This window comes from Hypanus sabinus, chromosome 10, assembly GCF_030144855.1.
Source record: "Hypanus sabinus isolate sHypSab1 chromosome 10, sHypSab1.hap1, whole genome shotgun sequence".
Taxonomy (NCBI): Eukaryota; Metazoa; Chordata; class Chondrichthyes; order Myliobatiformes; family Dasyatidae; genus Hypanus; species Hypanus sabinus.
The window spans coordinates 69267923-69293313 of NC_082715.1; the positions used below are offsets into that span (position 1 = coordinate 69267923).

General features: G+C 43.3%; 1 protein-coding gene across 1 annotated transcript in view; it reads left to right on the forward strand.

The window, feature by feature from the left end:
- The window catches only part of myom2b (myomesin 2b), a 116875-nt gene that overhangs the window by 59089 nt on the left and 32395 nt on the right, over positions 1 to 25391 (forward strand). The window contains exons 10-16 of the mRNA XM_059982038.1: positions 1775 to 1916; positions 2906 to 3105; positions 6808 to 6861; positions 9973 to 10100; positions 14209 to 14392; positions 20650 to 20824; positions 22485 to 22606. Of these exons, the coding sequence (XP_059838021.1) occupies positions 1775 to 1916; positions 2906 to 3105; positions 6808 to 6861; positions 9973 to 10100; positions 14209 to 14392; positions 20650 to 20824; positions 22485 to 22606 (1005 nt within the window). The remainder of the gene's footprint in view (positions 1 to 1774; positions 1917 to 2905; positions 3106 to 6807; positions 6862 to 9972; positions 10101 to 14208; positions 14393 to 20649; positions 20825 to 22484; positions 22607 to 25391) is intronic.

The following is a 25391-nucleotide window of genomic DNA, read 5'->3' on the forward strand; positions in this document are numbered from 1 at the left end:
TTGGTAAAATTTGGTCATATTACTCCACAGTCTGTACATGGTAAGATACAGCTATGTTCATCTGAAAGGAATACATTTTTAGCAAACAGTTTCTAAACATAGAACAGTACAGCACAGGACAGGCCATTTGGTCCATGATGTTGTGCTGACCTTTTAACCTACTCTAAGATCAATCTAACCCTTCACTTCCACATCGCCCTCCATTTTCCCTTCATCCATCTGCCGTAGTTTCCCTTCTGCCGTCATCAATGATGCCCTCGCCTGCATCTCCACCATTTCCCACACTTTAGCCTTCACCCCATCCTCCTGTCACCACAACAGGGACCGTGTCCCCCTTGTCCTCACCTATCACTCCACCAGCCTCGAGATCCAGCATTTGTCCTCTGCAACTTCCACCACCTTCAACAGGACCCCACCACTAAGGACATCTTTCCCTCTCTACCCCTCTCTGCTTTTCGCAGGGATCATTCTCTCTACGACTGCCTGGTCCGCAGTCCCTCCTCACAGATCTCCCACCTGGCACTTATCCCTGCAAGTGTAAGTGCTACACCTGTCCCTACACCTCCTCTCTTACCACCATTCAAGGTCCCAAACAGTCCTTCCTGGTGAGGCAACACTTCACTTGTGAATCTGTTGGGGTCATCTATTGCATCCGGTGCTCCCGGTGCGGCCTCGTCTACATCGGCGAGACCCGACGTAGATTGGGGGGATCACTTCGTCGAGCACCTACGCTCCATCCGCCACAACAGACAGGATCTCCCGGTTGCCACTCACTTCAACTCTGCTTCACATTCTCATTCGGATATGTCCATACATGGCCTCCTCTACTGCCATGATGAGGTCAAACTCAGGTTGGAGGAGCAACAGCTCATCTACCATCTGGGTAGTCTCCAGCCCCTTGGTATGAACATTGAATTCTCCAGCTTCTGGTAATTCCCTCCCTCTCTGTTTCCCCCATCCCACTTTCACTCTGTCTCCTCTTCTAGCTGCCTATCACCTCTCATGACTCTGCCTTCTTCTACAACCCATAGTGCTTTCCCCTCAGATTCCTTCTTCACCTCTCCTGCCTATCCCTTCCCCCACCCCTTGATGTTTCCTCTGATTGGTTTTCCACCCTCCCCCCACCTTCTTTATAGGGCCCCTGTCCCCTCCTCCTTCAGTCCTGATGAAGGGTCTCGGCCTAAAACGTTGACTGCTTCTTTCAACGGATGCTGCCCGACCTGCTGAGTTCATCCAGCTTTTTTGTATGCCCATCTAAAAGTCTCTTAAACGTCTCGAATGGATCTGCCTCTGCTATAAGCCCTGGCAGAATGTTCCACACACTTACTGTATCTTTTTGTGTAAAAAAAATTACCTCTGACATCCCCATATGCATTTCTCCAACACCTTAAGGCTATGTGCCCTGGTATTAGCCATTTCCAGTTTGGGAAAAAGTCTCTAGCAATCCGCTCTATCTATTCCTCTTATTATCTTGTACACCTCTATCAAGTCACCTCTCATCCTCATCGCTCCAACGAGAAAAACCCAAGCTCACTCAATTTATCTTCATAAGACATGTTCTCTAGTCCAGGTAGCATCCTGGTAAACCTCTTCCCATGCCAACTACATATCCTAGCCCTCTACTGCAGACTGTATTGTAATACAGGTTGCCTGAATATATTCCCCAAGCCTGTTTCCGGAAAGTTTTGACTATAGTTAAACCAGCTATGAGTGCCTCACTGGACAGAGTGTGCAGGCTTACAGGAATGTTCCCCCCTTGTTCTTGCCTCCATAGATGCTGCTGCCCCAGTGGCTGGAGCCCCAGGAGCACCAATGGATGTCATGTACTACGATGCCAATAAGGACTACGTCATCCTCACCTGGAAACCACCAAATGTCACCCATGAGAGTCCTGTGATTGGATATTTTGTCGATAGGTATGAACTTGTAGCAGAGAAGGAAGGGAGGAGGAGGTGGTCTTCATACCATCAGATTAAAGGAGCTCGTTGTGTAATCATTTGGTGAACATCCACCAAAATCAGCATCAGGGTACTGAGCACAGGAGTTGGGACATTATGTTGCAGATGCGTAAGTCATTGGTGAGGCTGCACTTGGTGTATGGTGTACAGTTTTGATTACTTTGTTATAGGAAAGACATGGTTAGACTGAAAGGAATAAAGAAAAGATTTACAATCTAGAGGACCTAAATTATAGGGAGAGGTTGGCAGGCTAGGTCTTTATTCCTTAGAACATTAGAGGATCAGAGAGACTTTGTAGAAGTGTTTGACATTATGAGAGGCATAGATGAGGCGGATGGTAACAGCCTTTTCCCCAAAGCAGGGGATTTCAAAATGAGGAGACACAGGTTAGGGTGAGAGGGGAAAGATTTAAAAGGGACCTGAGGGCAACTTATCAGTCACAGGGAGATGAGTTAATGGAACGAGCTGCCAGAGGAACTGGTTGAGGAAGGTACATTAGTATCATTTAAGAAGAACTTGGATAGGTACATGTAGGGGTGAGGCAAGGAGGGATATGATCCAAATGCTAGAGCTGGGTGAGCTCATTTGTAGATGCATGAGATTCTGCAGATAATAGAAAATTTGATCAGCATACATAAAACACTCAGCAGGTAAGGTCGCTTCTATGGAGAGAAATGAACAGCCAACTTTTTTGGTTGAACCTATCAGGATTAAATGAAGGGTCTCAACTCAGAATGTCAAATAGTTATCTCCCTCCATCAATACTGCCTGACCTGCTGAGTTGCTCCAACATTTTGTGCATGGTGTTTGAGCTCATTTGTATTCTGGCCACAACCAAATTTCGATGTCAGAGTAGAACATGACTCTGCACTCGAGGTCTAATTTGGGTGAGGTTATGGTGTCCAGTCAGTGGTACAAGTGTCGACATCTTCTCACTGTTTCTGCAGGTGTGAAGCTGGGACAGACAACTGGGTCCAGTGTAACGATGCTCCGGTTAAAATCTGCAAGTATCCCGTGACTGGCTTGTTTGAAGGCCGGTCCTACATCTTCCGTGTACGAGCTGTTAATAAGAGTGGGATCAGCAAGCCTTCCAGAGTCACGGATGCTGTGACAGCTTTTGACCCCGCTGACCTCGCGAGGCTTCAGAGTGAGTACTTTTCCATTTACAAATTAATTTTGTCCTTGATCTCTTCTCCATCAGTATTTATCGTTTACTTACAAAATAGCAGGGCTGTGAAGTATTGTAAACACAGGCTCTGGGATGCACTGCCAGGAGTGGTGGTTGTGACAGATATATTAGGGACAGGTATATGGATGATAGAAAAATTTTGGCGATGTAGGAGGGAAGGGTTAGATTGATCTTGGAGTAGGTTAAGGTCAGCACAACGTGGTGGGCCGAAGGACATGTACTGTGCTGTAACGTTCTTGTTGTACTCCAAGTAAGGAGTGATGCCCTGAAACATCCCCCAGTACAGGTGACGAAACACCTGACAAACATGCTAAATCACGTCAATCCCAGTCCCACCGCACTATCAGCGCAGCCAGTGGGCAAGCTTGAAGCTCAGAACAGTTTCTGAATTTATCAGCTGTGTCAAAAACAACCCAAAGCACAATGAGCTATAAGCAGACTGGGACCGACTGGGAATATTCTCACTGGAGTGCAGGAGACTGAGGGGTGACCTTATCAAGATTTTTTAAACCATGAGGGGCAGAGAGAGGGAAAATGCACATGGTCTCTTCCCAGGGTAGGAGAGTGGGAAACTAGAGGGCACAGGTTTACGTTGAAAATGGAAAGACTTAAAGGGATGTGAGGGGTAAATTTTCATCCAGAGGATGTTTGTTCGGTATATGGAATGAGTTGCCGGTGAACTGGTTGAGGTGGATACAGATCTAATGTTGGACTGGTATACAGACTGGAAAGGTTCAAAGGGGATATAGAACAATGTTAGAAAAATGGGTCGAGCTCACATGGGTATGCTGGTAATATGGATGAGTTGGGCCGAAAGGTCTGTTTCTGCGGTGCATCACTCTGTGGCTCTATAATACTTCATAAAGCAGGCATACTGAAGCAGAAAGACCTGATCACGTCCAAAAGACGATGATCAGAAACTCGTAAATTCACTTCCGAGTCTCAAGCGCTGCAAGGTGCCAAGATGGGAGAGAAGATACCGGGGATGGGGGAGGGGGCACGGTTGATGGTGGAGGGGGTGTATTTATTTATTTAGAGATACAGCACGGAACAGGCCCTTCTATCCCACTGAACCGCACCGCAGAGTAATCCACCTATTTAACACTACTAATCACAGGACAATTAATCTACCAACTGGTACATCTTTGAAATGTGGGAGGAACTGGAGCACTGAAAGGAAACCCCCACAGTCACCAGGAGGATACATAAGCTCCTTACAGGCTGCATCAGAATTGAATTCTGAACTCCGATAAAAAGAGGTATAATAGCATTGCGCTAACCACTACCATGATACCGCCTCATGAGGAGATGAGGTGCCCATGAGCCCAGGTGTAACATGCCCAGGAAAAGGAGATGAGGTGCCCAGATGGGAGATCAGGTGCCCATGGCCAGGAGAAAATGAGGTGCCCAGATGGGAGATGAGGTGCCCATGAGCCCAGGTTTAACATGGCCAGGAGAAGATGAGGTGCCCAGATGGGAGATGAGGTGCCCATGAGCCCAGGTGTAACATGGCCAGGAGAAGATGAGGTGCCCATGAGCCCAGGTGTAACATGGCCAGGAGAAGATGAGGTGCCCAGATGGGAGATGAGGTGCCCATGAGCCCAGGTGTAACATGGCCAGGAGAAGGAGATGAGGTGCCCAGATGGGAGATGAGGTGCCCATGAGCCCAGGTGTAACATGGCCAGGAGAAGATGAGGTGCTCAGATGGGAGATGAGGTGCCCATGAGCCCAGGTGTAACATGGCCAGGAGAAGATGAGGTGCCCAGATGGGAGATGAGGTGCCCATGAGCCCAGGTGTAACATGGCCAGGAGAAGGAGATGAGGTGCCCAGATGGGAGATGAGGTGCCCATGAGCCCAGGTGTAACATGGCCAGGAGAAGATGAGGTGCCCAGATGGGAGATGAGGTGCCCATAAGCCCAGGTGTAACATGGCCAGGAAAAGATGAGGTGCCCAGATGGGAGATGAGGTGCCCATGAGCCCAGGTGTAACATGGCCAGGAGAAGATGAGGTGCCCAGATGGGAGATGAGGTGCCCATGAGCCCAGGTGTAACATGGCCAGGAGAAGATGAGCTGCCCATGAGCCCAGGTGTAACATGGCCAGGAGAAGATGAGGTGCCCAGATGGGAGATGAGGTGCCCATGAGCCCAGGTGTAACATGGCCAGGAGAAGATGAGGTGCCCAGATGGGAGATGAGGTGCCCATGAGCCCAGGTTTAACATGCCCAGGAGAAGGAGATGAGGTGCCCAGATGGGAGATCAGGTGCCCATGAGCCCAGGTGTAACATGGCCAGGAGAAGGAGATGAGGTGCCCAGATGGGAGATGAGGTGCCCATGAGCCCAGGTGTAACATGGCCAGGAGAAGGAGATGAGGTGCCCAGATGGGAGATGAGGTGCCCATGAGCCCAGGAGTAACATGGCCAGGAGAAGATGAGGTGCCCAGATGGGAGATCAGGTGCCCATGAGCCCAGGTGTAACATGGCCAGGAGAAGGAGATGAGGTGCCCAGATGGGAGATGAGGTGCCCATGAGCCCAGGTGTAACATGGCCAGGAGAAGGAGATGAGGTGCCCATGAGCCCAGGTGTAACATGGCCAGGAGAAGATGAGGTGCCCAGATGCGAAGCGTCCAAGTGGTAAATAAGGTGACGTTCTTTGAGTATCAGAACGAGATGGGTAGAAGGGTCAATGAGGGTGGTAAAATTGCTGGCACTGGAAGGTTAGTGTCCACTTGTGGACAGCCAGGTATGTGGTGGGGGAGGGGAAGGCAGTCTGCTAATGGGCATTTGGTTCCTCTGGCGTGGAGGAGACTGCATCCCAAGCAGAGGATGTAGTGCACTTGATCAGCAGAGCAACTGCCTCACCTGCAGGGACTGTTTGTATTCCTGGGTGGTGGGAACCGGCAAGAGGAGAAGCACATCTCCTGTGGGGAGAGCAATGTGAGCGGGAGCAGACAGTGGATTAGAAACACAGAAAGTAGGTGCAGGAGTAGGCCATTCGGCCCTTCAAGCCTGCACTGCCATTCAGTATGATCATGGCTGATCATCCAACTCAGAACACTGTACCTGATAGAAACATAGAAAATAGAGAGAAGTTAAAAGAAAAAATAGTTGCCATTTTGTTTAGATCTTTAATTTTTTTCAAGGATCAGCTTGATTTGCCATTTACATTTTCATGTACATTTACATTGGAAATTGCTGTGGTGTGTTGGTCAGGGTGTGACATGCAACAACCTTCATCAATTATACAGAATGAATATTATAAATAAATAAGGTTAAAAATACAGATATGGAATGAAAAGTACCCCTCAACTTTTTCCCGTCAGCCATCAGATTTCAGAATGGACGATGAACCCATGAATACTACCTCACTTTTTTATTGCTCCTTTTTACATTACTTATTTAATTTAATTTTGTTATATATGTTTTTGTAATTCATAGTTTTTATTATTATATATTGCAATGTACTGCTACCGCAGAACAAGTTTCATGACATATGCCAATGATACTTTGTCTCATTCTGATTATGAATACATGAATATCAGCATGTAATTACAATATAAGCCACATTATGAAATGTCTTTGTCTTCTCTTGCAAAGGTTTTTGATCAATTTTGTTCATATCCCTTGCTGAACACTATTTCTTTATTGTTGTTTCCTTTCTCAGCCATCCACTATGATGCAAGTAGGCAGATCGTGATTTCCCAGGATGACCTGGAAGGTTGGTTTAGTTCCAAATTTTTTCTTTGTGCATCTTAACTCTGGCTATTAAAAACATGGATATTGCAAAAAGTATTGTGTGACTAACAAATGCTTGAAATTCATATCTGCTATTCATATTGAGGATTAACCTTTCGCCTGCCAAGTTGAAGTGGATCAGAACACATTGCGATGGATTGTGGCAGCGTGTAAGTGTATAATATAGAGATTAGTCCAAGGTCAACCTTCAGTTTAGAAAGAAATGTTATGAGAGTTAGAAAATGAGCAGTTGGCTTGAAATCAGTTTCATTGACAGGAATGGAGCAGGAGAGCAGCTCAAAGGTTGTGGGTTTGAACTGGATCTCCAGCACTCTCTGCATGGAGTTTGCATGTTCTCCCTGGCACCATGTGGGTTTCATGGCAGGATCATAAAATATATGGAGCAGAATTAGGCCATTGAGTCTGCTCTGCCACTGAATTATTGCTGATTCTTTTTCATCCCCATTCCCCCTGTGACCATTAACCAGGTTATCAATCAAAAACCTACCACTCTCTGCCTTCAATACACACAATGATTTGGCCTCCACAGCCATTTGTGAATTCCACTGATACACCACCCTCTGGCTGAAGAGATTCCTCCTCACCTTATTATAACAGGGACGTCCCTTTACTCTGAGGCTGTGCTCTTAGATCTTATCCTTCCCAACTATTGGAAACAACCTCCATGACTATCGTATCTCAGCCTTTCAGTATTCAGTAGATTTTTATGAGATTCCACCTCATCCTTCTGAACTCTGTTCAGTACAAGTGTAGAGACATCAAATGCTCCTCATACATTAATTCTTGCTTTCCTCGGATCATTCTCATGATCCTCCTCTAGACCCTCTCCAGCACATCTTTTCTTACATAAGAGGCTGAAATCCATTCGCCATACTCAAAAATATGGCTGATCAATGCCTTATAAAGCCTTAACATTACATCCTTGCCCTTGTATTCCAGTCCTCTTGAAACAAATGTTGACATTGTGTTTGTCTTCCTTACCACTGACTCCACCTGCAAGTTCACATTTAGGGAATCCTGCATGAAGACTCCCAAGTCCCATTGCTCCTCTGATTTCTGAATTTGCTCCCTGGTTAGTGAAGAGTCCGCATAATTTTCTTTATACTAATGTGCATACCCGTACATTTCACTATGTTGTATCCAGCTGTTACTTCTTTGCCCAGTTTAAATGTAGTGATGGGATGATCCTGTATCCCTGGGCCAAGCACTCCTTGCCTCTAAAATTCCTTCACAAAACTCAGACATATGGCAAATCCACATGCCTAAGCACAGCTTCTGTCACAGCTGCGATTGTTGTTCAATGTTTCTGAAGCATAAATACTTTTATTTTAAATGCAAAATATTTTTCTACTCCTGTTAACTGTTGGGAGGATGACAAAACCCCCCTTGTTCCTGACCTCTACCGTTATGTCCTTGTTTGAAGAGCCTTCTAGGATGTCCTCCCTCAATCGTGTGCTCCCTGACTGTCCAATGCTGCATCCTCCTTTATATCCTCCTCTATTTATCAAGATTTCTTAAAAATATATAAGAAACTGGAATCACTTCAAAGACCTTGAGCACTTTATCAAAACATAATTTTAAAAAGTACAATACTGATGTCAATTCTTCCGTTCAGGCCCACATCTCCATCCAAATGACCATGTTATACCAGGACTTGGCACAAGAGACAATTCCCAGGTGGGAATGCTGGCAGTGATGCCAAGACTGCTCTGAGACTGGGCTGGAATGGTTGCCAGAACTTGACCAATTTGGAACATAGAACCTAGACGTAGAACATTTCGGCACAGAGAAGGCCCTTTGGCCTACAATGTTGTGCCAATCTTTTAACCTACTCTAAGTAAATCTCCTACATAGCCCACCATTATTCATTCTCACATTTACCAGTGCTTACACTGACCAGTAGAGTTGGTTGCATGCAGGGTGGCTGGAATAACCCAGCAAAACCTGGTCCTGGACTCTGACTCGTATGACAATTTGTTTATTATTGTCACAAGTTGCACTGGAAAACTTGGTTTTGCATGTCGACCTTGCAGATTATTTCATTACGACAGTGCATTGAGGTAGTACAAGGGAAAGCAGTAGCAATGCAAAATTACATTTACAAAGAAGCTGCAGTGCAGGGAGACAATAAGGTGCAAGGTAGATTGTGAGATGCAATGTCCATTCAATAGTCATATAACAGTGTGTAGGAGCTGTCTTTGAGCCTGGTGGTACACAATTCTCAAGGCTTTTGTATCTTTGGCCTGAAGAGACAGGGGGAAGAGAGAATGAACGGGGTGGGTGAGGTCTTTGACCATGTTGGCTGCTTTACAGGCAGTGAGAAGTGTAGACAGAGTCCATGGAGAGGTGCTGAATTAATTGAAGATGTGATTAATCCAGATAGATTGCTGGAATTAAGTGTAAGACGTCAACCCAGACTATTATAGAAAAGAAAGGAATAACTTACCTAACTCCGTCTTCAGTGGCAGAATTTAGTCACAGATTGGCCTGTGAATCCCAAACCAGCTTCCATTTCACTGGGTCCTGATCTGAATGACCAGCCCACCGAACTGCATCCTGAATAATTCTCATGAGGACTTACAGTCAATATCTATACACCCTTTCATGATAGCAATGTGAATCACTTATCTTACTTCCAATCTGAATTCTTGGAGCGTCTTTTCCCAGCCAGCTCCACAGAAATGTAGAAGAGGCGCAGGTTCATTGTAGTCACACTGGAATAGAATATAGAAAATTACAGCACAGTACAGGCCTTTTAGTCCCTGATGTTAAATGTTAGATAATCTTGGACTAAAACAGAAAATGTTGAATCCAGTCAGGCAGCACCTACGAGGGGAGAAACAGAGTTAATGTTTCAAGTTGAGGATCTACCCAAAGATCAGGAAGTTCACCTTCATCCTCTGTCATGCAGTCATCTCCAACTAAATGTGATCTTTCTCTTCAGTCTACTTGTACTGGCACAGCAATATATCTTTTTTTGGAATTGGTTCTTTAATCCACAAGCATGTGCTTGCTATGAGACCTTTAGGCATGAGAACATTAGGAACAGAGATCTTCTTCCACCCCTGGACAGGCGATGTAAAGATCCCTGGCTCACCCACGAATGTGCACGCAGCCGAGACCAACAAGAATTACATCGTGCTCAGCTGGGAACCCCCAGATCCACGGGGCAGGGATCCACTCAAGTACTACATTGAGAAGGTATTGCATCTGTACTCCTGGGATATTGTGACAATTTAATTTTGTTGCCTTTGTAATTTTGTAATTTACAAATAAATTTTGAATCTTCAAGCTATAACTTCATTTTAAGATGCTGATGGGTTAACTTAGGGAAGGGTGGTTCAAAGGGGCTGCAGTGTTCTGGATGTGTCAAATGACCTATTTTGTGCTGTTCTCAAGACTGACGAAAATAGGCCACAGTTTTTGCAAAGGGTAAGCATTACTGTAGCTACAGTCCAGAATGTAAGAGAAAGGGTTAACAACACCAGGAGCAATACTGTCTGTTGAAATGACCCACAGTGCCGCTTGGTGATGTGGCAATGACACACAGCCCCAATTAATGGTTCGAAACTTCTGATTATTTAGCTTAACCCACCTCCCCAATCCCCTTCCAAACCCTGCACCTTTTGGAGATCTCTGGCTGCAACAGGCCAAGGTAAAGTTAAACAAAATGTCCATGTTATGGCACACAGTATCATAGCACACTGACATAGCGGGTGAAGCTAATGCCTCACTGTGCCAGTGACCCATGTTCAATACCAACTTCCACTGCTGTCTGTGTGGAGTTTGCACGTTCTCACTGTGACCAGGTGGGTTTCCCCTGGGTGCTCCATTTTACCCCTACATCTCAAAAATATGCAGATTTGGAGGTTAAATGGACACCAGGAATTACCCCTAGTGTGCAGGAGAATCTGGGGGAGCTGATGGGAATGTGTGGAGGAATACTGTGCCTTGAAAAAGTATTCAGCCCCCAACTCTTTGTTCACATAAATGAGTATTACAGTCAACTTCACCAAGATTTTTTATTTGTGAATCATATGCTCCTTTTCACAGTAGAGCTCAAAAAATAGGGAAGACTATAAAGCATGAAAAGCAACAAATTTAAAAACTGAAATGTCTGCATTTCAGAAGTATTCATCTCCCTTTGTTGAGTACTTACAGTGGTGCTAGAAAGTTTGTGAACCATGTAGAATTTTCAAGTAAGTCTTAAAACTAGATAAAGAGAATCCAATTCAACAAATAACAAAAAAGTTATCCTTTTTCATTTACTTATTCAGAAAAAATGATCCAATGTTATATGTATTTGTTGGAGAAAGTATGTGAAACTTTGCTTTCAGTAACTGGTGTGGCCCCCTTGTACACAATAACTTCAGCCAAACATTTCCGGTGTTTGAGGATGTGTGTTCGAGGACCACAGATGGGATGAGGTTCTTGTGTTGGAATGCAGTGTTTGCTTTTCGCCAAACATAATGGTTCTCACTTAAGCCAAGACATTCTATTTTAGACTCGTATATTCTTCCAGGAGCCTTCTGGCTTATCCATGTGGTCTTAGCAAAATTTAGATGGGCAGCAATGTTCTTCGTGGCCTCCGCCTTGCATTTCTGCCATGCACACTGTTGATTGTTGTTCAGTGTTTGCCTGATGGTAGACTCAGGAACACTGAGATTAGCCAACGCAAGGGAGATCTGTAGCTCCTTAAATGTTACCCTGGGATTCTTTGAGACCTCCTGGAATATGACACATATTGCTCTTGGAGTGATTTTTATTGGTCAGTCACTCCTGGGGAGATTAACAATAGTGTAGGATTTTGTCCTCTTGTACGCCATCTGCCTGACTGTGGATTGGCAGAGCCCAAACCCTTTAGAAATGGTTTTGTATCCTTTTCCAGCCAGGTGAGCAACAACTTTTTTTTCTGAGGTCCTAGAGATCTCCTTTGATTGAGGTATGGCACACTTCCAAAAACTTCTGTGGTAAAGATCAAACTTTTATAGTGAAGTCCCAGGTTTATGTTCTTTAAATAGGGCAGGGCCTCCCACACTCACACCTGATTGTCATCCCATTGATTGAAACACTGGACTCTTCATTTTTCTCAATAAATAAATGAAAAAGTATAATTTTTTTGTGTTATTCATTTAATTGAATTCTTTTTATCTAGTTTTTGGACTTGTGTGAAGATCTGATCACATTTTAGATCATATTTATAGAGAGAATTCTACAAGGCTCACTAATTTTCGAGCAATATTGTAGCTGAACCACTTCTTGCAACTATTATAGCCAGTGACATTTTTGGATAAATCTCTATTACCTTTGCACATCATGATGGAACAAGATCTGCCCATTCCTCTTTACTAAATTGCTCAAGCTGTGCCAGGTTAGTTGGGGAGCAGTGGTGGACAGCAATCTTGAGGTCTTGCCAGAGATGTTCAATCAAGTTAAGGTCAGGACTCTGACTGAGCCACTTGAGGACATCAATTTTCTTCATTTGAAGCCATTCTATGGTTGCTCTGGCAGTGTGCTTTGTGTTGTAGTCCTGATGAAAGATTAACTTACTCTCCAGCTTAAGCTTTCTGGCAGAGGCTAGCAGGTTTTTAATCCAGGATCCAGTATTTAGCAGCATTCATCTTACAATTTATCCTGACCAGATTTCCAGTCCCAGCTGCAGAAAAGTATCTCCATATCATGATGTCATCTCCACAGTACTTTACAGTAGGCATGGTGTTACTTGGCTGATGTGTGCAGTGTTAGATTTATGCCACCACTTTGTGTTGAGGCCAGAAAGTTCCTCTTTAGTTCATCCAACAAAAAGACCTTCCACATCTTTACAGTATCTTCTAAGTGATGCTTTATGAAGTCTTAATGAGAAAGGATGTGCTCTTTTTTTAAGCAAGGGGTTATTCCTTGTCACTTTTCCATAAGTACCCTTTTTGTGCAAGGCTTTGGAGACTGTGGAGCTGTGAACTTCATCTCCAATTGCAGTCACTGACTTTTACAGCTCACTCACAGTGACTGTTGGTGTCACAGTAGATTCTCTTATGAGTGCTGGTCCTCTCCAGTGACTAAGTTTAGAGGGGTGCCCTGATCTAGGCAGTGTGGCTGTGGTTTCATATTTTTTCCATTTTTTTCATGAAGGACTGCACTGAGCTCTAAGGAGCCTTTGAGGCTGTTCTGAATCCTTCCCCAGATTTATGCTTCTCTATTATCATTTTCCTGACTTGTCTTGAATGCTTTTTTTGTCTTCGTTTGGTTTAGTCTGATTGTTAATAAGTTTTGGAATTTTTCTTTTGATTTGACATGATGCTCAATGTTTTGTAGGTTAGCTTAACACATCCTACTTTAGTATTTCAGATTAAGAAAATGAGACAGTAAAGTGTAAAAATAGCTGTGGGAGCTGAATACTTTTTCAAGGCACTGTGTGTGTGTATAAATAAAATTCATATATGAAAATGAGACCGTTGGAACACAATTAGGCATTCAGCCCATTGAGTCAGTTCCACTACTCCATCATGGCTGGTTTATTATCCCTCTCTACCCCATTCTCCTTCCTTCTCCCTGTAACCTTTGACACTCTGATCGAAAACCTATCAACCCCCTCTTTAGATATACTCAATGGTTTGTCCTCTGCAGCCATCTGTGGCAATGATGTCCACAGATTCACCACCCTCTGGCTAAAGAAATTCCTCCTCATCTCTGTTCTAAATGGACATCCCTCTGTTCTGAGACTGTGCCCTCTGGTCCTGGACTCCCACACTATAGGAAATTTCCTCTCCACATTCACTGTATCTAGGCTTTTCAATATTCGATAGGTTTCGATGAGATACCTCCTCCTCCTTCGAATGAGTATGGATGAGTACAGACCCAGAACTCCTCAAATGTTAACCCTTTGATTCCTGGGATCATTCTCATAAACCTCCTCTGGATCTTATCCAATGCCAGCACATCCTTTCTTAAATAGGACATCATAGCACAATAGCACAGTGGTTAGTGTGGGGTATTCCGGAGTTTGGAGTTCAATTCCAATGTCGGGAAGTGACCCAAAACTGCTCACAAAACTTTAAATGTGGTCTGAACATTGCCTTATAAAGTGTCAGTATTACAAAGTGCACAAGAACCAATTGTAAAACATTGATAATTGGTGTATTCATTTACAGATCACTTACAGATCATATGAAGAGCAGAATTCTGATATTGTCGGCAGATTGTTTTAGTGACAGAAAATGCAAATCAAACTCTCTATCCATAATGCATTGTACCGAACGTTTAAATGGGCAATTGGGCCATTCCTGCCAGGAGTTTCTCATTTCTATTTCAGACAATGGCCGGCAGCTCCTCCTGGCAAAGGGTCAACATGGAGATTGCCACGAGATCACCACGACTTGCAATCTTTGATCTGGCTGAAGGGAAGTCCTATCAATTCCGTGTCTTTGCGGTGAACAAGTCTGGTATGAGCGAACCATCGGCATCCACTGAGCCAATCCTGGTTCAGGATCACATCGGTAATGTTCCTGTTCCAATCCCAACCCATTTGATGAGAGATTGTTTACTGCAAACACAGAATGGAGACTACACAGCACAGTACAGGACTTTTAGACCTCAATATTATGCTAACCCTTTAATCTACTCCAAGGTCAATCTAACCCTTCCCTCAACGTTTAAAGTAAATTTATAATCCAAGTACATATATGTCACCATATACATTGCTGAGATTCATTTTCTTGCACGCATTCACTGTAAATACAATGAAAAAATAATAATGAATAAGCAATTATTGAGAACATGAGATGAAGTCTTTAAAAGTGAGTTCAGTTCCCACATAACCCTCCATTTTTTTCTTTTCTCCTTGTGCCTCAAAGTCTCCTAAATGTTTCTAATGTACCTGCCTCTACAACCACCCGTTAATCAAGCATGATTTTCCTTTTGTGACTGCTACACTGGTTTTCTGTAATCATTATTACTAGTCATTACATTCAGAAACTGTAAAGATTCATAAAGATGTACAAGATAGGAGCAGGTGTGTATTCCCCCAGCCTGTTGTGATGTCAATGATCTGATCATGATCTCAACACTACTCTTCCCCTATTCTGTGCAATCAGTCACTTCCTCAGTCCAACATCCGCCTGCTTCATCCTTGAAGGTGCTCAGTACCTCCAGCTCTACAGTACTCTGGCCAAGAGAGTCTCAAAGCATCGCAACATTAGAGACTAAAATCTTCCTCATCTCTGCCTTCAAACTGACATTGCATCATGGTCAGATAAGGCAATTCGATGTTTAGGAACATAAGAGGCTGCAGAGAGTGGTAGACTCAACCGAATATATCACAGCCACATCCCCCCCCCCCCCCCCACCACCATTGTTAGTATCTACAGGAGATGCTACATCCAGAAGGCAATGTCCATCAACAAGCCATGCCATCTTGCAGCTACCATCAGGCAGGAGGTACGAAGCCTGAAGTCCCACCCCACCAGGTTCAGCAACAGCTTCAACTATTCGGTTCTTGAACCAACTGGCACAGCCCTAGTCACTGCAGTTCAGGAACACTATAACTACACCGGCCACTTTACACTAAAATGGACTTTGTTTTTGTTCTAATTGTGATTTTTATTGTAAAAATTGGGTATAGTTTATGTTTAATTAATGTTTTTCTTCTGAATATTGTGTTTCTTATGCAATACCCTGTGTTGCACATTAAACCTGTGAAGTCAGGTACCTGTGCATTTGACAATAAACTCAACTTCATTCCAAGCAAAAGAATACCTAATACCTCCCACCCCCATGACCATAATATTCACTGCATTCTCAAAGAACTTGAATAAGTTAACAAACAACTTAATGTGAACAAGCTTAATTATAAGTAGCTTTATATATACAGTGGCATGCAAAAGTTTGGGCACCCCGGTCAAAATTTCTGTTACTGTGAATAGTTAACTGAGTAGAAGATGATCTCCAAAAGCCGTAAAGTTAAAGATGAAACATTCTTTTCAATATTTTAAGCAAGATTCTTCTCCGTGGATTGTCACCTTGTTGTGTTGGAGAAGCTTGCGTGGTCCTGAGATCCCGAGAGCGATGCCGTCTGGAGCTACGCTCCTGGTAGGGTCACCCATGGCAGTAAGATCGAGGGTGAAGTCCCTGACAAAGAACAATCCAACCAAGACCACAACAGTGGAATAGGCGGGCGAAGTTACTTGGAACTCAACAGCTGTGAAGGCAGATGTAGGCCGCAACAAATCCATCAGCTCCAATCATCATGGTGTCCATGCCATTGGAATCAGTTGGTTGATTTGTGAAGTATTGTTTGCTTCTTGAAGTGCAACATCAAGTACATGTGAAACAAATACACACACAGGTGTCTTCACTCTGTGGAAACAGAATGACGACCGTCAACCTCGAGGGATAGCCACAACGACAACTTTAGAGTGAGAAAAATGAAAGGAGCACCATGCAAATATTTGGGCACCCCAAGAGGTTTGAGCTCTCTATAACTTTTATCAATGTCTCAGACCTTAATTAGCTTGTTAGGCTATGGCTTGTTCACAGTCATCATTAGGAAAGGCCAGGTGATGCAAATGTCAAAGCTTTATAAATACCTTGACTCCTCAAACCTTGTCCCAACAGTCAGCAGCCATGGGCTCCTCTAAGCAGCTGCCTGGCACTCTGAAAATTAAAATAATTGATGCCCACTAAGCAGGAGAAGGCTGTAAGAAGATAGCAAAGCGTTTTCAGGTAGCCATTTCCTCTGTTCGTAATGTAATTAAGGAATGGCAGTGAACAGTAACGGGGGAGGTCAAGTTGAAGTCTGGAAGACCAAGAAAACTTTCCAAGAGATTTGCTCGTAGGATTGCTGGAAAGGCAAATCAAAACCCTGTTTGACTGCAAAAGACCTTCAGGAAGATTTAGCAGACTCTGCAGTGGTGGTGCACTGTTCTACTGTGCAGCGACACCTGCATAAATATGACCTTCATGGAAGAGTCATCAGAAAAAAACCTTCCCTGCATCCTCACCACAAAATTCAACATCAGAAGTTTGCAAAGGAACATTTAAACAAGCCTGCTGCATTTGGAAACAGGTCCTGTGGACTGATGAAGTTAAAATAGAACTTTTTGGCTGCAATGAGCAAAGGCATGTTTGGAGAAAAAAGGGTGCAGAATTTCATGAAAAGAACACCTCTCCAACTGTTAAGCAGAGGGGTGGATCGATCATGCTTTGGGCTTGTGTTGCAGCCAGTGGCAAGGGGAACATTTCACTGGTAGAGCAAGAATGAATTCAATTAAATACCAGCAAATTCCGGAAGCAAACATCACAGCATCTGGTAAGAAGCTGAAGCTGAAAAGAGGATGGCTTCGTCAACAGGATAATGATCCTAAACACACCTCAAAATCCACAATGGACTACCTCAAGAGGCGCAAGCTGAAGGTTTTGCCATGGCCCTCACAGTTCCCCGACCTGAACATCACCGAAAATCTGTGGATAGACCTCTAAAGAGCAGTGCATGCAAGACGGCGCAAGAATCTCACAGAACAAGAAGCCTTTTGCAAGGAAGAATGGGCAAAAATCCCCCAAACAAGAACTGAAAGACTATTAGCTAGCTAAGGACTTGTGGAAACTGTGTGGTGGTTTCTTTTGAACTTATAGTCTTTTAACATCTTTGGACTATTTCTACTGTGCCCATGGTCTGTTTTTTATCAATTATACTATTGTTCGCACTGTTGTAACTAAGTGGTTTTGTGCAGGTCTTGTAGCTTTAGTTTTTGGTCTTGTTTTGTCTAGTGGAGTTGGAGCTCCTTTCTGGGGAACGCGCTAAGATGGTAGCGCAATATTAATATGCAGTAACCTCTCTGGACTCTGGATTGGGGATTGCCAAACGTTATGTGGATCTTCTGGTGTAGTCTGTTTTGTCATATGCTTTTGTGATATCATTCTGGAAGAACGTTGTCTCATTTCTTAACTACATTGCATTTGTGGATTCTAAATGACAATAAACCTTTCCAAGCACCTTCTCCTTAGTAGTAGCAGCTACACTCACTTCGTTCCCTGACATTCTCTAATTTATGGCATATTGCTAGTGTCTTCCACAGTGAAGACTGACACAAAATACTTATTAAATTCATTTGCCATTTTTTATACCCTATTACTGCCTCTGCAGTGTCATTTTCCAGGGATCCGATATCTACTCCTGTTTTTCTTTTATTCTTTATATATCTGAAAGAAACTTTTGGTATCCCCTTTTATAGTAATGGCCGGCTTGCTTTCATATTTCATCTCTTCTCTCCTTATGACTTTATTAGTTGCCTTCTGTTGTTTTTTTAATAGCTTCCCAATCCTCTAATTTTCAAAAATTATTGCTGTTATTTGCCTTTTCCTTTTATGCTTTTTTGACTTCCCTCATCAGCCACAGTTGCCTCGACCTCCCTTTGGAAAACTCCTTTATCATTGGGATGTATATATCTTACATCTTCCAAATTTCCCCCAGAACTTGCAGCCATTGTTGTTCTGCTGTCATCCCTGCTAGTGTCCTCTTTCAATCATCTTTACCCAGTTCCACACTCGTGCCTCTGCAATTGCCTTTACTCCATTGTGCTACTAATACATCTACCTTTATCTTCACCCTCCCAACAGCAGGTTGAATTCTATCATTTGATCATAAGATCACTGTCTCCTAAGAGTTTCTTTACCTTAAGTTCCCTAATCAAATCTGGTTCTTTCCACAATATCCTATTAAGAATTTCCATTGTGGGCTCAACCACAAGCTGCACTAAAAAGCCATCTTGTAGGCATTCAACAAATTCCCTCTTTGAATCCAGCACCAACCTGATTTTCCCAATCCACCTGCATATTGAAATCCCCCCATGACTATCGTTCTTGGTACCTACATGTTCTATCTCTCATTATAATTATATTCCACATCCTGGTTATTGTTTGGAGGCCTGTATATAACTCCCATTAGGGTCTTTTAACTCTTGCATTTTCTTGACTCTACCCACAAGGATACGAACCTCTTTCTAACCTCTTTCTTACAAACCTCTTTCTAAGAATTTCAGTTTGTTTTTTTTAAACAACAGGGCCACTTCATCACCGCTGCCTACCTGCCCGTCTTTTCAATACAATGTGTATCCTTTGATGTTAAGCTCCCAACTATGATCTTTCAGCCATGACTTAGCGATGGCCACATCATCATCCCTGCCAATCTGTAACTATGCTACAGGATCTTCTACCTTATTCTGTATACTACTTGCATTCAAATAAAACATCTTCAATTCTCTATTCGTCACCCACTTCAATTTTGCCCCCATGTTACACTTCAACTCATCACAGTGACTTTACCTTTACCCTATCCTCTACATGTCTTCCTCAGATTCTCATGAAACTCTGCATCTACTTATATACCAACTCCTCCGTTGTCAACACTTACTCCGGTTACAACCCCCCTACCAAATTAGTTTAAACACTCCACGCCAGCTCTGGCAAACCTTCCCACAAGTCTTGAGAAAGCAGCCAAAATAATCAAAAATCCCTGCCAGGCCAGTAATTCTCTTTCCCCCTCTTCATCAGGCAGAAGATTGAAAACCTTGAGAACATGTACCAGCAGCTTCAATTCAGTTGTTATCATACTCTTGAAAAGAACTCCTGTATGATAAAGATGAATAGTTGATATCTCAATCTACCTCACTGTACCTTATTGTCTTTGTGCACTGCTCTTTCTCTGTAACTGTAACATTGTATTCTACATTCTGTTTTTGCCTTGTCCTTCTACTAGCTCTCAATATGTTTTGAAACGATCAGTATGGATGGTGTCTAAAACAAAGCTTTACACTGGATCTCAGTGCATGTAACAGTAATAAACCAAGTAGCTAAGACGCTCAAACTCTGTACAGTCTAGGGACTGAATCCATTGCTGTGTTGTAATTGTTGAGACTCTTGCATTTTTCAGTGTGTGATTGATTTGTAGTATCTCTTCTCTTTGTACAATTACTCCTTATCCCTCCTCCATCCCTGAGCTTCAGTTTGAAATTCACATTTATTTATCACATGTATGCGGAAACATGCAGCGAAATGTGTCGTTCACAGTAACAGCCAACATAACTTAAGGATGTGCTAGGGGCAGCCGTCAAGGTGTCACCAAACATTTCAGCAACAACTTAGCATAGCAGTTAGTGTGATGCTATTACAGCTCAGAGCATCAGAGTTCAGTTCTGATGTTGTCTATAAGAGGTTTGCATGTCCTTCCCCTGAGGGCATTTGTTTCCTCCAGGTGCTCCAGTTTCCTGCCACAGTCCAAAGAGGTATAGGTTAGAATGTTAATTGGTCATTTTATTGTTCTGTGATTAGGCTAGTGTTAAATAGGTGGGTTGCTGGACGATTTGGCTCATGGGGCCGAAGAACATGTTCCGTGTTGTATTGCTAAATGAATAAATAAAATAGCATGCCCATGATGTTAAGCAGTACACTGAACACAATCAGCAATAAAACAGCAGCAGCAAAACAAGCCCCATTCCTCCTCCCACCCATGCACACACACACAGGCAGTTTTCCCACTCCAGGACATGTCTCCAGGCTTTTGTCATCAGGCTTTGATTTCCAGATGTACGTAATGCATATGGTTAAAGCATGTGAGTTTAATACTTCAAGCTATTTAAAAAAACATATTATGGTGTGCATCTCTCAAAACATTTTGATTTCAGTTTCGAAGATCTTGATGCTGGTGTTAATGTTGCACTCTGACTTTTCTTATAATGTTGTTTATTCTTCCCTCTTTCAGAGATCCCGTCTCCTCCAAGTGCTGTCCGATGTGCGAGAAACACCAGGCATTCGGTAGTCGTTCAGTGGCTGCCTCCCAAGAAGGGCAGTGAGCTGATTGGTTACTACGTTGATTCCTGCCTACTGGGAACCAATGATTGGCAGCCGTGTAACCATAAACCGGTGAAATATACCAGGTCATTCTTACAAAGCCTTGCCTTCAATTTGTACAAAGTCAAACTTGCTACATTGAGCAATCGATAATATATGTTTCTTTTAGTAATTTTATGTAGTGCACTGTTGTCCATTGTATCTGATGATGACAGGAGACCTGAGTTGGAGAGATTTTAAAATGGTAAAGCCATTATACTGGGGCAGTTCTATTCTTTCAAACTCAGAAGTTTGGATCTAGTGATACAATTAATCATCACAGTTGGGGTTTTTGTTTGTTGCAATTGGTGACGATGATTTCTTCTGTTCCTTGTCACATCCTCCACTCTCCACAAAGCGTTGGAGAGCCGCCTTCCCAGTTGTTGGGTCTTACTGTTGATCTCAACTGCCTCGTCTGTTGGAGCTGACCTTGCAAGCTAACACAGGCATATATCTATCTCACCAAGGTATGAGGCCCACAATCTACCCTCACCTGATTTAGCCCGCCTATCAAGGCAATGTACCAGGCTGTGGCTCCTGTCATATGCAAACAGCTACTTAGAGCCACCCACAGGTAGGAGCTGAGGGTCCAGTAGGAATCAAAAGCGAGTGAGCTGCCCTAGACTGGACATGATAAGCCACTTCACCAGGGATGCACCCCAGGACACACCATACGAACCACTGTAATTGCTGCCACAAACAACAAATTTCAAGCAATTTGTCTGTGTTAATAACCCTGACTCAGATTCAATGAGCAACTATTAATGTGCTCTGAGATTCCAGAGTTCCTCAGTGTCTCAGTGGGGTGGTTCAGAGCCGATCTGGAATGTTTGCCCTTGCGGGCTTGGCACTATGGTCTCTGTCCATTCCCTGTCCTGACAATGGAGGTGGGATAGACCTCCTATGGACTAGGTGACCTGTATTGGAGAAGGAGCCAACTCAACATGAGAGGACACTGCCATCTGTATGTACATTTTGGCCTGTTTCTCCATGTGGAATATTTCTGCCTATTGCACAAGCTATTGTTTACTGGAGTTGGCAGGCATGAACCCAATGGAACTCTGGGATGTGGGGCTTCTGGCCACTTTATTTCACTCAGCGAATACCATGTGAAATACAAACCAACAGAAAATGTCATGCAAAACCAAGAAAGGGATGAGTTTTAACAAACTGCAACCATCTCTTGCCTCAAATTCCACTATTTTCAGCCCTTTGTCATTTCTATCCGTCACCTCTCAGCCTTTCTCATTTTTTCCACCCTGCTCTCCTCCATCTCCTTATCATACCCCCACCTGAATCCACCCATCACCTCCCAGCCTTTGTCACTATTCCCACCCTCCTCTCCTCCTATCACCCCTCCTCACCTGGATTAACTCATCACCTGCTAGTTCTTGCTCCACCCCTCCGCCTCACCTCTTTATACTGGCTATCTCCCCTCTATATTTCAGTCCAGATCAAGGGTCTCAAGCAGAAACCATGTCTGCCTATTTTCCCTCCACAGATGCTGCCTGACCTGCTGAGTTCCTCCTGCTTCTGTGTTGCTCCAGATTCCAACATCTGAATTCTCCCATGTCTGCAGCTTTTTTTTTCCATTTTAGATTTCATTCAGACATGAAAAGAGCCATGAAATTCTGTTCATGCTCACAGGCATGTGAGTATTTTAATTACTTCAACACTTCATGAACATTTCTGTTCTCTCCCTGTTAGATTTGTAGTTCATGGCCTAATCAATGGACACAAGTACATCTTCCGTGTGAAAGCCGTAAACGCTGTGGGAGTCAGTGAACTCTCTCAGGAGTCGGAGCCCATCGTTGTCCAAGCAGCTCTAAGTGAGTGTCTAGTCAAGATTCTTGTACCTGTATCTATTATTAGAACGGGAAAAGAATGTAAATAACGACTGGAATCTAACCTCTTGCTGGTGAACCAAAGGGCAGGGATGCATTATTCTGTGGAAAGGAATAAACTTAATATTGGAACATAGAGAACTACAGCACAGTACAAGCCCTTCAGCTTACAATGTTCTGACCTCTAACCTACTCTAAGATCAATCTAATCCTCTATTTTACATCATCCATATGCTTTGGTATTTGTTCAGTGTCCATAATGCATCCGCCTCTACCACCACCCCGGCAGCATGTTCCATACACTCACTGCTTCTGTCCAAACAACTTGCATCTGGCATCACACTTATACTTTTGTAATACTTTGATAGGGAGGCGTGCAGAGGTAGGAACCCGCAGTGGATTGAGTTTGCATTCCTGTTCAGTTCGACTGCTCTCCTATTCTACTTTTCCATTATTCTGTGACTTGCTGATGGATTTTCTGAATTTTAGAAAACCCGGTCATGTGGAGTGTGAGACCATCTTGAAAACGAACTATCAGAAACTATCACTATTAAAATATCCTGGGGTGAAAGTGGCTAATCCAAAAGAGCATAATGTTAGGGTGATTGAAGGAAAGTATGCCAGAGGTAGATTTTTTTACAAAGAGAGTAGGGGTAGTAGTGGAGGCAAATATATTAGGGACATTTAAGAAATTCTTAGATAAGCACATGATTAAAGAAAAAAATGGAGGGTTATGTGGGAGGGAAGGGTTAGATTGATCTTGAAGTAGGTTAAAAGGCCAGCACAATGTTGTGGGCCAAATGACCCATACAGTCCTGTAATGTTCTATGTTCAAAAATGTTTATAGTTTCATCTTCAAAATGAGGTTGAAGAGAGCCAGAGAGCAGAGGACATGACTAAAAGGGCAATATTTCTTTGGGAAGGTACCAGGGATTTGTCAAAAGCATTCACAGCCTTACCTGGTTCTGGATCTTGAGGAGTGTGCTGGAATATTTTTGCTAAATAATTTCAACATCACTCGGAGTCCCATTACAGGTTGGTACTTAAAGTTATCACCATTCCAAAGGATACAAATTAGAGAAATTGTCATGTCATATTCTCTGGCTTATATCTGCTGATTGTTTAATGTATAAATGGTGAATCAAGATTTTGGGGTTGTGGGTTCGGAGGAGTTCTTGAAGAAGCATTGATTACAGCTACTAATACAAGAGGAGGCGGATGCTGGAATCTGGAGCAACACACTAGGGCAGTGAGTGGGAAGCATCTGTAGAAGGAAATGTGGCCTGTTGACATTTCCAGTTGAGACCCTTCATCAGGACTGAAAGATAGAGAGAAAATAGTCAGCAGCCACCAGCTTGTCATGTTACCCTGAGTGTTTATTTCTGTTTCAGAAGGTATCTTTGATGCCAAACTTAGTAGAAGGCAATTCACCCAGGCTCATCCAGAGTATCCACTGTCCTCTCCTATCAGATTCCTCCTTCTTCAGCCCTTTGCCTCTTCCACCTATCACCTCCCAGCTTCTCACATCAGCCACCCACATTCCCTCTCATCTGGTTTCATCTTTTACCTGCCAGCTTGTATTCCTTACCCTCCCTCCAGCTTCTTAGTCTGGCTTCTTCTCCCTTCCTTTCCGGTCCTGATGAAGGGTCCCAGCCTGAAACATCAACAGTTTATTCCTCTCCGTAGACACTGCCTGTTCCTCCAGCATTCTGTGTGAGTTACTCTCGATTTCCAGCTTCTGCAGAATCTTGTCTATCTTCATTGAAGCAATGGACAGAAACACAACGACAGCAACAAATATCAGTTATGATCAAGTAATTTCAATCCTTTTATATATTCAAGCCTTGTTAGTAATATAGGTGTATTTAAATCTGCTGTACTTCAATTGTATTCTTTATGTGACCCTTTTAGGAGGAGGGGTTCCTCACGGTAGGTACTGTGAAGCAATTAGTCACATTTGTTTTTGTCTAACAGCACTTTGTTTAATAGATCAGATTATTAACATTCCACAGTGTTGCTAGTCATCAGCACAGTTTAATACTCACTTCTGATTAAACTTGAAGTGTCACTGTTACCTAATTACAGGACCGTTAGTTTTAAATTCTCACAGACCATCTGTAATGATTTAGGTTGGATTTTACACCTGTTTCGGAATGGTTGCAAGTCTGAACTGCTGTAGCATTTAGCTGGAATGGATATGGGGAAGATTTGTGAGGAATCTTTGGGATGGGTCTGGGAAGATTAAGTTTGGCATGGAGTATATTGGCCAAACAGCCTGTTGGACTTATTTAGAGAGGGTGGGATTGTTTTCCCTGGAAAACAGGTTTATACTTATGGGGAGCATAGGTAGGTGGATGGTCGCAGTCTTTTCCCCAGGGTGGAGAATCTAAACCTGGGGGGAATAGGTTTAAGGTGAGAAGGGAACAATATAAAGGAGACCAAAAAGACAACTTTTTCACACAGAGTGCTGGGTGTATGGAATGAGCTGCTAGAGGATGTGATAGCAATTGCAATAACTATTACATTTTAAAGATATTTGGATATGGAAGGTAAGGTTTAAGAGGTTATGGACCAATCACAGGGAAGTAGGACTCACTCAGCACTGTACTTCGTCAGTATGGATGAGAGGGGCTGAAAGGCCTGTTTCTTTGCTGTGACTTTGAAACCTCTCTACCCTGGTGTACCTGACAATAAACAGACCCAAATCTGGATGTCAGTGTCACTGAACAGGTAGCTTCTGCCAATTCAAGAGTCATTGCCTCTCTCTCTG